The sequence below is a fragment of the Theropithecus gelada genome, chromosome 16 (assembly GCF_003255815.1).
Source record: "Theropithecus gelada isolate Dixy chromosome 16, Tgel_1.0, whole genome shotgun sequence".
In the NCBI taxonomy this organism is placed as follows: domain Eukaryota; kingdom Metazoa; phylum Chordata; class Mammalia; order Primates; family Cercopithecidae; genus Theropithecus; species Theropithecus gelada.
Window position 1 is genome coordinate 55,448,485 of NC_037684.1, and position 14,939 is coordinate 55,463,423.

Consider the following 14,939-nt stretch of genomic DNA (forward strand, 5'->3'; position numbering starts at 1 on the left):
CAGCACTCAGAACTCAAACTGCCCCTACCTTCGACCCAGCTATTTCCCTCCTAGATACTGATCTAACAGCAGCCTCTGTGAGCACGCAGGGCACACGCACAGGAGCTTCACTGTCTTAAGAGCTAAAAACGACAGGCCGTCCAAGTGTCCACAAACATCAGCCAACAAAACAAAGGGAGGTGAGCTGATGCAGCTGCTCACAAAACTACCAGAAAGATCTGTCAGCTCTGTGTGTACTGACATAGAAAAATACTGCAGACATAAATAAAAAAGCAAGCTGCCCACACAATATGCGATTGAAAGGAAAGAGGATATACACATATATTTAAAAAACCACTTCTGTGGCCTGAGGGGTAGGGACTGGGAGGGAGTAAGAGAAGAGGGGGAAGGAACACAGTCCACTGAAACGTGATGTGGTGTTACTCATTAGTGCAGGACGCCCCACGCACCCGGAGACAGGGTTTGGAGCATCCTTTGCCCCAGTGAGGTGCTCCGGAACTTGCGGTGCTTTGCTGCCCACAGACACGGGACAGACTCTTGGGTGGCTGGTCCCTGTACCGACTCCTGAAAGGACATTTGGAGCACTCGATACACACCCATAAGGTGCACTCTAAGAAGGTGGAGGCAGGTCTGCTGCAGGGGTCGGCGTCAGAAGCAGGTCCTTCTCTGGGGGTGAGGTCAGACATGTGCCTGCGTGCTTCTCTAGAACTGCCTTAGGGAGGGCTTCCGTCCTCACTGGCTGCCACTCGGCCTGCGGCGCGCTTTATGTACGCTGGCTTCTGTTGTGCTGCTGAAGAGTATCTTTCCAGGTAAAAACACTACCTTAGAAATCTGTGATTTCTTCACCCGTATCTAAGGTTAACCCTCGTCCGGCCATTTGTAAATACTCAATTCTACTTCTGCGTATTTTCGTGGTTTGTCTTGGAGTCCCTCTGTCGGCCTGGAATGCCTGGTAGTGTGTGGTCTCCGTGAGAGGAAGTGGAGATCGAGTGAGCTGTGTTCCCACCCTGCCAGTTGTTGAATGGTTCTTTCTTTCCTTGGCTCCTGGAGAACAGCTACATTCTTATCTACCAGGCTCCGCTGAGCGGGCCGAAGGTGGGGGCGGGGGTGGGGGTGGGAGTGGTGAGAAATTATGTCTGTATTTTGATTAGAATGACGCTACAGATTACTTTACTTTGGAGAAAACTGCTGCCTTTGTATATTTAATGCTTCCATCCAGGAAGTGTCTATTTTTCAAGCCTCACATTTTTTTGGATAATGCTTGGTAGTTTCTCTAGTCTATCAAACATTTTCTGAGACTCCTAGGTTTTGTAGACTCGGGGCCTCCCATGCTCCCATTTCTCCCAGTTATCTCCCTGTAAACGGAAGGGACAGGAATCAAGGACCATGCCCCTGCATCTGTGGTGCCCCCCACCCCTGTGCACCTGTGGGTACCCCACCTGCAGACCATGCCCCTGCCCTCAGAGACATTCTGAAGCAGACCAGTGGAATCAAATTTAGGAAGCAAAATGGCATGGCCTGGGGCTGGTGCAGGAAGGAAGGAAGCTGGACGGGGGACAGGTCTCCTGTGCAGGCTTTGGAGGAGGCAGGTGCTGGGCAAACAAGAAGGGTGCCTGCAGGTGCTGCAGGGTCTGCAGGTGGGGTACCCACAGGTGCACAGGGGTTGGGAGGCACCCACAGGTGCAGGCAGGCTGGAGCTGGAGTGCAGGTGGCTGGGGGAAGAAGGGAGGGAGATGAGGTTGGATGTGCTGGGCCCCACCAGTCTGTGTGGAGACCTATCTGAGGCTGTCATAAAAACGCAGGTGAGAGGAGGCTAGGCTTGGAGGTGGGTCCTCCAAAGAGCCGCATCCAGGGTGTATGGGGGAGCTCCAACTCCAGGCAGCTGTTCCAGCCTCAGAGGTAGGCCATGCCCTGGGATGGGGTAACTGCTGGGTCTGGATAGGTTGGCAAAGGAGGGCTGTGGACATGAGCAGGAGGGTGGCTTGAGGCCTGTTTCAGGCCCAAGAGGAGTGTGGCTGTTCAACACAGCTGCGTGACATTGTGACTAAACACCATGTCCGACAATAGTCATTCATGTCATTAATTTAGATGCTACTAAATTGTTAACTATTTCAGTATCATTTCATTATTATTATTATTATTATTATTATTATTATTATTATTTTGCAGAGATGAGGTCTTGCTATGTTGCCCAGGCTGGTCTTGAACTCCTGGGCTCAAGTGATCCTCCTGCCTCAGCCTCCCAAAGTGCTGGGATTACAGGCATGAGCCACTGTGCCTGGCCCTTTTTTTTTTCTTCAGATGATGTCTCACTATATTGCCCAGGCTGGTCTGGAACCTCTGGGTTCAAGTGATCCTCCCACTTTAGCCTCCCAAAATGCTGCAATTACAGGTGTGGGCCACCGCACCCGGCCTATAGCAATTTTCATGTCAGACAAAATAGGTTTTTTGGTGAAATACAACATGAGGGGTTATAAGGGATGTTACATACTGGTAAAGGGAGGAAAAGATCAAGAAGGCAAAAAACCTAAACATATATGCACCTAACAATGGACCTCAAAACACATAAAGCAACAATTGACAAAAACAGATAAATTGATAATTGTAGTTTAAGAACTAATATTTTCCTCTCAGAAGAATTAACATTACAGTAATTTAATTCTCTGACCAGAATGTAAAAATATTAGAAATCAATAACAGACAAAAAAATAAAATTCCACAAATCTAGAAACTTAAGGAAAAATTCCATTTAAGTTAAAGCAAAATGAGTTGAATTGTAAGTCCTGCTAGGGAAGGACAAGGGAACCATGGGATGCCAAGATTTAGGAGACACGGTAAAAGCAAAGCAGCGCTTGGGGGAATATGCATTTCTTCGGCTGCACTGATCAGAAAACAAGACAGATTTCAGATTTGAAGAAGGCATCACGAAGCTAGCACTCCTCCACTATCCTTGTAAACCATCCAAAAGCAAAAAAATAATAATAATAATGAAAAGCAAAAATGCAAACTTCATTTTCATTAAAACTAAGAGCTAGAAATGGTGATGGTGGAGGGGGCTACCAAAGGCTGCAGGAATTTGGCAAGGGCCATGTCGAAGACACACAGATGCCTCGTTAAAGACCCAGAAAGAGCAGAGAGAGGGCACCTCTCAGAGGCGAGGGCAGCCCTGAGGGGAGGACCTAATTCCTTGTTTCAGGAGGAGGAACACGGGCTGGCAAGTGCTTCCCTGAGCTTGTCCTGTTCCTGGAAGAGAGGAGGGAGAGCGAACCAGGAACAGAACAGGCCATATCTGCAAAGTGCAGTGTATGTGGGGAAAGGGAAGAGAGAAGCTGTATCAGCTGTTAAAAGCCTGACAGGTGCAGACTTGTACTTAAAGCTAAAATCAACAACAAAACTCTGCTAGATTGGAAAATGGCTCTGACTTCATTTTCCATACAAACTTTTTCAAATAGCTAGTCAAGTAAAAATTTACCTTTTTTTTTTTTTTTTTTTGGAGATGGAGTCTCGCTCTGTTGCCCAGGCTGGAGTGCAGTGGCCAGATCTCAGCTCACTGCAAGCTCCACCTGCCGGGTTCACGCCATTCTCCTGCCTCAGCCTCCCGAGTAGCTGGGACTACAGACGCCCGCCACCTCGCCCGGCTAGTTTTTTTTGTATTTTTTAGTAGAGACGGGGTTTCACCGTGTTAGCCAGGATGGTCTCGATCTCCTGACCTCGTGATCCGCCCATCTCGGCCTCCCTAAGTGCTGGGATTACAGGCTTGAGCCACCGCGCCCGGCCAAATTTACCTGTTTTAAAGATGAGGCCAGGCACAGTGGCTCATGCCTGTAATACCAGCACTTTGAGAGGGTAACGTGAGAGGATCGCTTGAGCCCAGGAGTTCAAGACCAGCCTGGGCAACATAGCGAGACCTTGTCTCTACAAAAAACTAAAACAATCTTAGCTGAGTGTGGTGGTGTGTGCCTGTGGTCCCAGCTACTTGGGAGGCTGAGGTGGGAGAATCGCTCAAGCCCAAGAGGTCGAGGCTGCAGTGAGCCGAGATTGCGGCACCGCACTCCAGCCTGGGTGACAGAATGAGACACTGCCTCTAAAAAGAAAAATAAAAAACAATGAGGGGGGAGCCAAGAAACGAAAGTGCTCCAAGAGGAAAGGAGAAAGGAAACAAACTAATGAACACGAACAGTCTCCAGAAGAACTTTCCATTGAGTTGATGAAAATTCGGACAACATGTTTTGTTGTAAATTAAAAACGCGAGGAGGCAGTGCCCCTAAGAATCCTGAGCCCAAAGGAGAGCCATAGAGTGCAGGTGGGAGGGTCAGGAAGACAGAGCGGGACGCGGCTGTGTGGAAGACAGAGAGAAACGCACCACAGTCGTGATGCCGGAACTGAAGCACACGGGGAACAGAAGCCAGCCACACAACCCCATTCCTTCCTAAGGCAGAAGGGAAGCTGCATCAATCCCAAGAACACTTACAATAGCATTTGTGGGGAGGGGCTGGCGGAACCAGACTCAGACAAGCCAAGTCTAAAAAGTATACAAAAATAGGCCGGGCATGGTAACTCACACCTGCAATCTCAGCACTTTGGGAGGCTGAGGCAGGAGGATCGCTTGAGTACAGGAATTTGAGATCAGCCTGGGCAACACAGGGAGACACCATCTCTACTAAAAAAAATTTTTTTTTTTTTTTTGAGGCAGTCTCATTCCCTCACCCAGACTGGAAAGAGGTGGTGCAATCTCAGCTCCCTGCAACCTCCACCTCCCAGGTTCAAGCAATTCTCATGCCTCAGCCCCCCAGGTAGCTGGGATTACAGGCATGCACCACCAGGCCCAGCGAATTTTTGTATTTTTAGTGGAGGCAGGGTTTCACCATGTTGGCCAGGCTGGTCTTGAACTCCTGACCTCAACTGATCCATCTGCCTCGGCCTCCCAAAGTGCTGGGATTACAGGCATGAGCCACTGCCTCCAGCCCTCTCTCTACTAAATTTAAAAAGAAAGAAAAAAGAAAAAACAAATACATGCAAATAACCAAGAAAATTCTGAGAGAGAAGGGTAAAGAGGAGATCCTAGATCAGCCAGACAGGTAAAAGGACCAGGAAGTGACACTGATTCTGACCCGATGGAACTGCCTGTGAACAGACTGACTGCGGCTGAACGAACCGTCCGGATACAGCCCCAAACGCACATGGAACATTTAGCATCATAACAAAGGCGGGAGTCCAAATACGCAGGAAGCATGAGCAATGGAAAACTGGGAGCCATTGCCATTGGGGGTTAATAAGAAGGGATTCTGGCTGGGAGCGGTGGCTCACTCCTGTAATCCCAGCACTCTGGGAGGCCGAGGCGGGCGGATCACAAGGTCAGGAGTTTGAGACTAGCCTGGCCAACATGGTGAAACCCCATCTCTACTAAAAATATAAAATTAGCCTGGAGCGGTGGCGGGTGCCTGTAGCTCCAGCTACTCGGGAGGCTGAGGCAGGAGAATCACTTGAACCCGGGAGGCGGAGGTTGCAGTGAGCCGAGATCACACCATTGCACTCCAGCCTGGGCAACAAGAGCAAAACTCTGTCTCAAAGGGAAAAAAAAAAAAAAAAAAAAAAAAACCAGAAAAGATAAAAAACAAGGACATTAAATTACATAAAAATAAAAAATATGAACATAAAAAAACACCACACGAAACATTTAAAAATATGAAGAACTGGGAGAAAACATTTGCACTGCTATCACCAAAAAGGCCGAATTTCTCTCACATATAACGAGCTGCTACAAATCAGTAAGACAGACGACAATCTAATATACAGAGGGGCAGAGAACTGAAGAACAGCAAAAGGAAGTAACTCCTAAACACACACGAAGAGGCACGACCTCCTAACAGAGGCGCTGATTCCAACCCTGCCTGCCACCGGCAAAAGCTCCGTGTGGCTCCACGACTCTCAGACGCTGCTGCTGGGGGCAGCCTCCGGGTGGGCAGTGGAGGCTGAGGCGATGGTGTCCACCACACGTGGTGGGCAGGCAGCCTCGACTAAGCAAGCCGGGGCACTTACATGTGTATTTTCACACACTGCAGCCTGTAAGGTTTCTATTCTAACAGTATCTGTGATGGCAAAGGACTGGAAATAGCCTACAATGCGCATGAAGGAGAGAATGCTTAAATGAATGCGGCACGTCCTCATGATGGAAGACAGAAGCTGCAAGGTAAGAAGGGGACGCCCTCCACGCAGGCACACAGGACAGACGCGTGCTCCCGCCCCAACACATTGCACGTCCCACCACTCTAGCTGCTTCGAAGCAGCATCTGTCTCTCTCCACCCTTCTTCCTACGTCATGGACCCATGCAGTCCCCACAAGGTGCACCCTTCAAATAGACCTTCCTGAAAACATCCTGAGACCATTCGCAGGAGCTGGCACTGTGACCTGCTGAGTTTGCCAGGCCTATGACTTAGGTGCACAGCAGAGTCTCAGGGCGACGATGTCTGTGCAGCAAAGCAGGATGAGGACAAGGATGCGGCGTGACGCTTGTCTGGCCCCCGAGGCTGAGCATCATTGGGGTTGGCCTGACTCTTCCCCGGGAGCCGGGCTGTCTAAAGTGTACCAACGCCTGCGCGTCTCACCTAGAACGTAGATGTTCCATTCTATGTCAGCATGCACCCGGGTGTACAGTGCTGCGCTAGGAGGTGGCATGGTTTCTGCCCTTCAGGGCTTTGCACCATAACCTGGGAAACACTCAGGTGCCAAATGAGAGGTAAGGAGACTCCGTGCATTACTCAACCAAAGTGCAGGGATTTCAGGGTGTGGGAGGCATGCAGGGTGCTGACTCTCCACGTGCCCCTCGGAGAGGGTGGCCCCCACCAGCTGCCAGCTGTGGGCAGCTCCTGGGGAGGGCAGTCTCCTACCTGGAGTTGAGTCACCCTGGGAGGTGAGGCCAGAAGGGCTAGATCCCAGGTCTAGCAACCTCCAAGTGTCCTGGAGGGCGCCACTGGCAAGGGAGGAGGAGCTGTGGGATTGGCGGCTATGCTCCTCAGGGCGCTTGGGAGCCTGGGGTGGCTTTGGGGACCTGCCTTCTTTCTGCCGAGGTGATTTACAGGTCACCGTGTGGATGCTGCGTTGTGTCTAGAAAAGACATCATTGTCTTGAAAGCCACCCTCTCCAACCCAGAGGAAGCCACAGGACTCCCCCAGCCACTCCCCTGGAAGCAGTAAGGAGACAGTGGGCCTGGCTCAAAGGCTCAGGCAGATGCTCCCAGGACCACCCAGGAGAGGCAGCTGCAGACAGGGGTGCATCTGGGGAGTGAGTCGCAGCGCTGGGAACGCCGAGTGTGAGCAGGGCCTGAATCTCAGTGCTCATCTCAACAAACGACAAAACACGTCTAGGGCAGAGGCTGTCCCGTTTCGATGGGGAATGAGTTGAAATGCAGGGCAGATACCCTGAGGGGCACAGCAACGAACGGCCAGCGTGGGCCCCGTGTGCTTTAGGGGTCCTGGGGCCCTCCCAACACCTTTACCGCCCTTGTGGGACCACCCAGCAAACGCTCTGCAGCTCACCCTGCCATTGCGAGCAGCCCCTGGCCATGGCACAAAGGCAGGTGCAGAGCGAAGGCCCCGCCGAGAGGCCCAGAGGGCCCAGACCCCAGCTTCCCTGCTGGCCACACCCCACGCAGCCGCACCGGCACAGGCACTGCCACTCTCACCTTCGGGCCTCGCAGAGCATCAAATCTGCTGCCCACCTGTGCTGGGCGGGGCCGGTGCTTTCCCAAGGGTCCAGAAGGACACTCCTCCTCGGCACTCTTGGCGTCCTGCCGTGGGGATTTACACGAGAGTACTCTGGTATTTACATTCACTGATGGTGTGTGTCCGTGAGTCTTCCCACAAGATTGGGAAGGAATGCCTCCCCACATTTCTGGTATTAAAGACTCACATCATTTGGTGACAGCCTAGACTGAAGGGACCTGTTTCCCAGACAGGATGAATGGAGCAGGCTTCCCCAATCATTCATTCCCAGGAGCCTCCTCTGCAAGGCCAGGGCAGCCTGTGCATGGCCTGCCTGGGGTGAGAGCCCCCTGGCCCAAGATGGGCACAAGTGGCCCCCAGTGATACTGCCTGGCTGATTCTGCTGCTTCTTTTTGTTTTGAGATGGAGTCTCACTCTGTCACCCAGACTAGAGTGCAGTGGCGCGATCTCAGCTCACTGCAACCTCCACCTCCTGGGTTCAAGCGATTCTCCTGCCTCAGCCTCCCAAGTAGGTGGGATGACAGGCGCCTGCCACCACGTTTGGCTAGTTTTTGTATTTTTAGTAAAGATGGGGTTTCACCATGTTGGTCAGGCTGGTCTTGAACTCCTGACCTCAGGTGATCTGCCCGTCTCAGCCTCCCAAAGTGCTGGGATCACTGATGTGAGCCACCATGCCCGGCCACTTATTTTCTGGGGGTAGGGGGTGCGGAGAGACAGAGTCTCACTCTGTCACCCAGGCTGGAGTGCAATGGCACCATCTCGGCTCACTGCAGCCTCTGCCTCCCGGGTTCAAGTGATTCTCCTGGCCCAGCTTCCTGAGTAGCTGGGATTACAGGAACCTGCCACCACGCCTGGCTAATTTTTTGTATTTTTGGTAGAGATGAGGGTTTGTCATGTTGCCCAGGCTGGTCTCGAACTCCTGACCTCATGTGATCCATCTGTCTTGGCCTCCCAAAGTGCTGGGATTACAGGTGTGAGCCACTGGGCCCAAACATCGGCCACATTTTTTTAAAAGAAAAATAAATTTAGGCCGGGTGTGTTAGCTCATGCCTGTAATCCCAGCACTTTGGGAGGCCGAGACAGGTGGATTACTTGAAGTCAGGAGTTCGGGACCAGCTTGGTCAATACGGCAAAACCTCGTCTCTACAAAAATACAAAAATTAACTGTGTGTGGTGGTGTGTGCCTGTAGTCCCAGCTGCTCAGAAGGCTGAGGCAGGAGAATCACTTGAACCTGGGAGGCAGAGGTTGCAGTGAGCTGAGATGGTGCCATTGCACTCCAGCCTGGGTGACAGAGTGAGACTCCATCTCATAATGAATAAATAAATAAAATAAATACAGGCCGGGCCTGGTAGCTCATGCCTGTAATCCCAGCATTTGGGAGGCAGAAGTGGGCAAATTGCTTCAGTCCAGGAGTTCGAGACCAGCCTGAGTGACACAGTGAAACCCTGTCTCTATTAAAAGAAAAAAAAAAAGCCAGGCGTGGTGGTGCGCACCTGTAGTCCCAGCTACTCGGGAGGCTGAGGTGGAAAGATCACTTGAGCCTGGGAGATGGAAATTGCAATGAGCCGAGATTGTGCCACTGCACTCCAGCCTGGGCGACAGAGCAAGACCCTGTCTCAAATATAAATAAATAAATTTTAAAAAGAAATAAAAAAGGAAACAAAAAGGGTCTTGGCTCCATAGAGGTTTCTTTTCTCAGTTTTAAGAGTTATTTCTCGGCCAGGCACGGTGGCTCAAGCCTGTCATCCCAGCACTTTGGGAGGCTGAGGCGGGAGGGTCACTTGAGTTCAGGAATTCTAGGCCAGCCTAGGCAACATGGCAAAAACCCATCTCTATAAAAAATACAAAAATTAAGGCCGGGCGTGGGGGCGGGTGCCTGTAGTCCCAGCTACTTGGGAGGCTGAGGCAGGAGAATTGCTTGAACCTGGGAGGCAGAGGTTGCAGTGAGCCCAAATTGTGCCACTACACTCCAGCCTTGGGTGACAGAGTGAGACTCCGTTTCAAAAAAAAAAGGGAATAAGAAAGGATAGCCAAGAAAATTTTGTAAAGGAACAGAAAGAAATAAGGTCAAGCTTGCTCTAAGAAAGATTAAAATATGTCACAAAGCCACAGTGTTTAAAGCAGTATAGCACCATTTCAGGAACAGACAACTCATTGGAACTGTGTAGAAAACCCCAAAATCAATGCAGAAGCTGAATTTCTCAAGGCTGCAGCATCAGACAGATCCACAGTCTACAAAACACTGACGGATTTTTCAAAAAGACACAGAAAGGCTGAGGGAGTGTTCTGGGTTAAAGGATAAAAACACAAGAGCCAGCTGCAGCAGGAATTCTGGGCTCTGAGGTTACGGAAACCAGCAAGGAACACACATAAACCACCCACAGAAGAAGAACTACAAATGGCCACTAAATAGATTAAAAGCATTTAATGCCACTAAGTACATAAGAAACGTCTGTCTTTGTTTTTTTGGTAGAGACAGCGTCTCACTGTGTTGCTCCGGCTGGTCTTGATCTCCTGGGCTCAACTAGTCCTCTCACCTCAGCCTTTTGAGTCTGGGGTTACGAGGTGTGCGCCACCACACACGGGTAATTTATTTTTATTTTTATTTTTCTGTAGAGACAGTCTTGCTGTTTTGTGTTTTTTTTTTGAGACGGAGTCTTGCCCTGTCATCCAGGCTGGAGTGCAGTGGTGCGATCTCGGCTCACTGCAGCCTCTGCCTCCCGGGTTCAAGCGATTCTCCTGCCTCAGCCTCCTGAGTAGCTGGGATTACAGGCGCCTGCCACCACGCCCGGCTAATTTTTGTATTTTTAGTAGAAATGGGGTTTCACCATGTTGGTCAGGCTGGTCTCAAACTCTTGACCTCATGATCCACCCACCTCAGCCTCCCAAAGTGCTGGGATTATGGGCATGAGCCACCCCACCCAGCCATCTTGCTATCTTTTAAAAGATACGAGTTGTGGCTGGGTGCACTGACTCATGCCCATAATCCCAGTACTTTGAGAGGCCGTGGTGGGCAGATCGCTTGAGCCCAGGAGTTCAAGACCAGCTTGGGTAACATGGCAAAACTCCATTTCTACCAAAAAAAAAAAAAAAAAAATTAGCCATTAGGGATAGTGGCGCACACCTGTGGTCCCAGCTACTTGGGAGGCTGAGGTGGGAGGATCATTTGAGCCTAGGAAGTCGAGGCTGCAGTGAGCTGTGATGGCACCACAGCACTCTAGCCTGGGTGACAGAGCCACATCCTGTCTCAAAAAAAAAAAAAAAGATAGAAGTTTTTGGGTTTTTTTTCACTTATCATACTGGTAAAGATTTAAAAAATAGTACCCAGATATGTAAAGTTATAGTAAAACATATACATGATACAATTTATAATTAAAAAATAAAAAAAACGGGGGCTGGGTGCGGTGGCTCACACCTGTAATCCCAGCACTTTGGGAGGCAGAGGCAGGTAGATCACCTGAGGTCAGGGGTTTGAAACCAGCCTGGCCAACATGGTAAAACCCCATCTCTACTAAAAATACAAAAATTAGCCAGGCATGGTAGCATGCGCCTGTAATCCCAGCTACTCGGGAGGCTGAGGCAGGAGAATTGCTGGACCCCGGGAGGGGGAGATTGCAGTGAGCCGAGATTGCACCATTGCACTCCAGCCTGGGCAACAGAGCAAGACTCCGACTCAAAAAACAAACAAACAAACAAACAAACCCCCCAAAACAAAGCCCAGCAGAAAACACACTGAAATGTTACTGGTAACTATGTCTGGATGCTGAAAATTGGAGGCCTTTTATATTGTGTTTATCGTAATTTGAAGTTTCTGTAATGAAAACACAACACAATTAGGGAAATATTTTTAAAATGCATGTCTTAGATGAAAGAGTGTTACCTGAGCTGTAAAATGGGGCTGCACCTGTCCCAAAGGTGGGCTGCGATCCAAAGGCCTCCTGGGCTCCTCGCCTGGCTTCCGGGCCGCGGGGGCAGGAGGGAGGGCATGGTGTGGCGGCCGCCCTGGGAATGGGATGGGGACAGGGTTTGTTGTCTGTACATCACTTCTGGATTCCTCTTGTGCTGAGTGCACTCAGAAAGAACAGCATGTTCCTTTTCGAAACCAAAGTAACTTCCATTTCACAGAGAACTTAGGGAGGGGCGGACAACAGTGAACTGTGACACACAGCATTTCGGCAGAGCTCTTGCACACACAATGCCACGCCCCTGCCACACACAGCCCTTGCTGTCCTCACAGCGGGGGCAGCAAGCACATTTGCGAACAGAAGCACAGAGACAGCCTTTCTGTGGCAGGCACAAGTAAGAAGCAAAAGCTTGCCAGGTGGGGTGGCTCACGTCTGTAATCCCAGCATTTTGGGAGGCTGAGGTGGGTTGATCACCTGAGGCCAGGAGTTTGAGATCAGCCTGGCCAACACGGTGAAACCCTGTCTCTACTAAAAATACAAAAATTAGCTGGGCGTGGTGGTGGGCACCTGTAATCCCAGCTACTCAGGAGGCTGAGGCAGGACAATCGCTTGAACCGGGGAGGCAGAGGTTGCAGTGAGCCGAGATTGCACCACTGCACTCCAGCCTGGGTGACTCCATCTCAAAAAGCAAACAAACAAACAAAAAGAAGTAAAAGCTTATAACAACTTAAAAATGATGGTTCTACTCAAAGCTTTGGCATGCTAGAAATGACCCCACATCAAACGAGATCCTTTCATCAATTCCATTCCTGTTATGTAAAGATCTGCTCCTTCTCTAAGCAGACACATCAGAAGACATAATTACTAAAATAACATTTCCCAGAATAACAAATCAGTTTCGTTAAACTCACTGAGGATTCCAACAAGGTTTTTGGAGAGTGTTTATAACTGTTGACATTTCACATATTGGAAATTGAAACAGATTTTTTTTTTTTTTTTTTGAGACGGAGTTTTGCTCTTGTTCCCCAGGTTAGAGTGCTGTGGCATGGTCTCAACGCCCCCACAACCTCCGCCTCTGGGGTTCAAGTGATTCTCCTGTCTCGGCCTCCCAAGTAGGCGGGATGACAGGCGTGCGCCACCCCGTCTGGCTAATTTTGTATTTTTAGTAGAGATGGGGTTTTTCCATGTTGGCCAGGCTGGTCTCGAATTCCTGACCTCAGGTGATCCGCCTGCCTCGGCCTCCCAAAGTGCTGGGATTACAGGCGTGAGCCATGTGCCTGGCCAAAACAGAAAAATTTTAAAGCTTTTTAATCAATTTACTTGAAGTTGGCCATGATGAACATATTGCTTATGATCAACATCTGAAGAGCATCGCAGGATTAGCTCTGCCCTGTGGACATCCTGAGATGGGCCCTAAAGTAAAGCATCAGTTTCTTCCAGACAATAAAAGAACCCAGAGAAGATAACACTTGGAAATGAACATGTTTCCCTTGGTTTATAAAACACCTGAATTTAAAAGCCATGAAGTCAGAAGATGCACGTGTGGGCAAAAAGCTCCTGAAGACACTCAACACCATTGGTCACCAGGAGAATGTAAATCAAACACACTGTGGGGTCCTGCCTCACATCCACTAGGACGGCTAGGATCCACAGGATAGAAAACAGCCGGGCGCGGTGGCTCACCTGCAACCCCAGCACACTGCGGGGCCCAGGTGCAGGCGCTGGTACTGGCCTGGGCAACACGATGACACCCCACCTCTATTTTTAAAATAAATTTTTTTTTTTTTTGAGACAGAGTCTGGCTCTGTTGCCCAGGCTGGAGTGAGTGGCGCGATCTCGGCTCACTGCAAGCTCCGCCCCCCGGGGTCACGCCATTCTCCTGCCTCAGCCTCCCGAGTAGCTGGGACTACAGGCGCCCGCCACCATGCCCGGGTAACTTTTTGTATTTTTTTTAGTAGAGACGGGGTTTCACCGTGTTAGCCAGGGTGGTTTCGATCTCCTGACCTCGTGATCCGCCCGCCTCAGCCTCCCAAAGTGCTGGAATTACAGGCGTGAGCCACCGCGCCCAGCCAAAATAAAATTTTTTTAAATAAAAAAATAAAGTTTTTAAAAATATGCAATAAGAGTATTCTTAATAAAAAACAGGACAGAAAATAGCAAGTGCTGGTGCAGATGTGGAGAAATCAGAACCTTCCGTGCACAGCTGGTGGGCATGGGAGGCAGTTTGGTGGCTCCTTACCAGGTTAGACACAGAATGACCACATGACCCAGCAAGGCCACTTCTAGGGAGGCACCCAAGAGAACTGAATGTTCACAGCAGCATTATTCCCAACAGCCCAAAGGCAGAAACCATCCAAATGTCCATCGAACTGACAAATGCCTACAGCGGCCTGTCCCCCACCAAGGAGCTCTTCCCACGGAAAGGAATGAAGTGCGGATGCCCCAGCACGAGGGACTCTGAAACATGACACAGAGGGAAATAAACCAGGCACGAAAGGACACATCCTGTAGTATCCCGCTGAAGCGAAACGTCCAGAACAGGCAAAGGCATGGAGGCAGAAAGTGGGTGCTGGGCTGGGGACAGGAAGTGACTGCGAATGGGTGTGGGGTTTCCTCTGAGGTGATGAAGGCATTCTGGAACAAATGATGATGCTCGCACAACATTCTTAATGTGCTTAATGCACTGAACTGTATACTTTGTATACTTTATAAGCTTTCAACCCTACATTTTATGTGTATATTACCGAAGTTTAAAAAAATAAAAAAAGGGCTGGACGCGGTGGCTCACACCTGTAATCCCAGTACTTTGGGAGGCTGAGGCGGGCGGATCACGAGGTCAGGAGATCGAGGCCATCCTGGCTAACTCGGTGAAACCCCGTCTCTACTAAAAATACAAAAAATTTGTCAGGCGTAGTGGCGGGCGCCTGTAGTCCCAGCTACTCGGGAGGCTGAGGCAGGAGAATGGCGTGAACCTGGGAAGCGGAGCTTGCAGTGAGCTGAGATCCGGCCACTGCACTCCAGCCCAGGTGACAGAGCGAGACTCCGTCTCAAAAAATAAATAAATAAAATAAAATAAATAAATAAAAAAAGAAAGCTAGTTTGTGTTTTTGAGACAGGGTCTGGCTCTGTCATCCAGGCTGGAGTGCAGTGGTGTGATCTTAGCTCACTGCAACCTCTGCTTCCCAGGTTCAAGCAATTCTCCTGCCTCAGCCTCTTCAGTAGCTGGGATTACAGGCACCTGCCACCATGCCCGGCTAATTTTTGTATTTTTATTTTTTTATCCTTTTTTTTTTTTTTTTTTTTTTTTTTTT

The 14,939-nt window shown here is 49.9% G+C and overlaps 1 protein-coding gene across 1 annotated transcript in view; it reads right to left on the reverse strand.

Annotated features, from left to right (window-relative positions):
* The window catches only part of CCDC57 (coiled-coil domain containing 57), a 104,591-nt gene that overhangs the window by 15,229 nt on the left and 74,423 nt on the right, over positions 1–14,939 (reverse strand). The window contains exons 14-15 of the mRNA XM_025363493.1: positions 7,683–7,787; positions 6,889–7,105 (exon numbers count right to left, since the gene is read on the reverse strand). Of these exons, the coding sequence (XP_025219278.1) occupies positions 6,889–7,105; positions 7,683–7,787 (322 nt within the window). The remainder of the gene's footprint in view (positions 1–6,888; positions 7,106–7,682; positions 7,788–14,939) is intronic.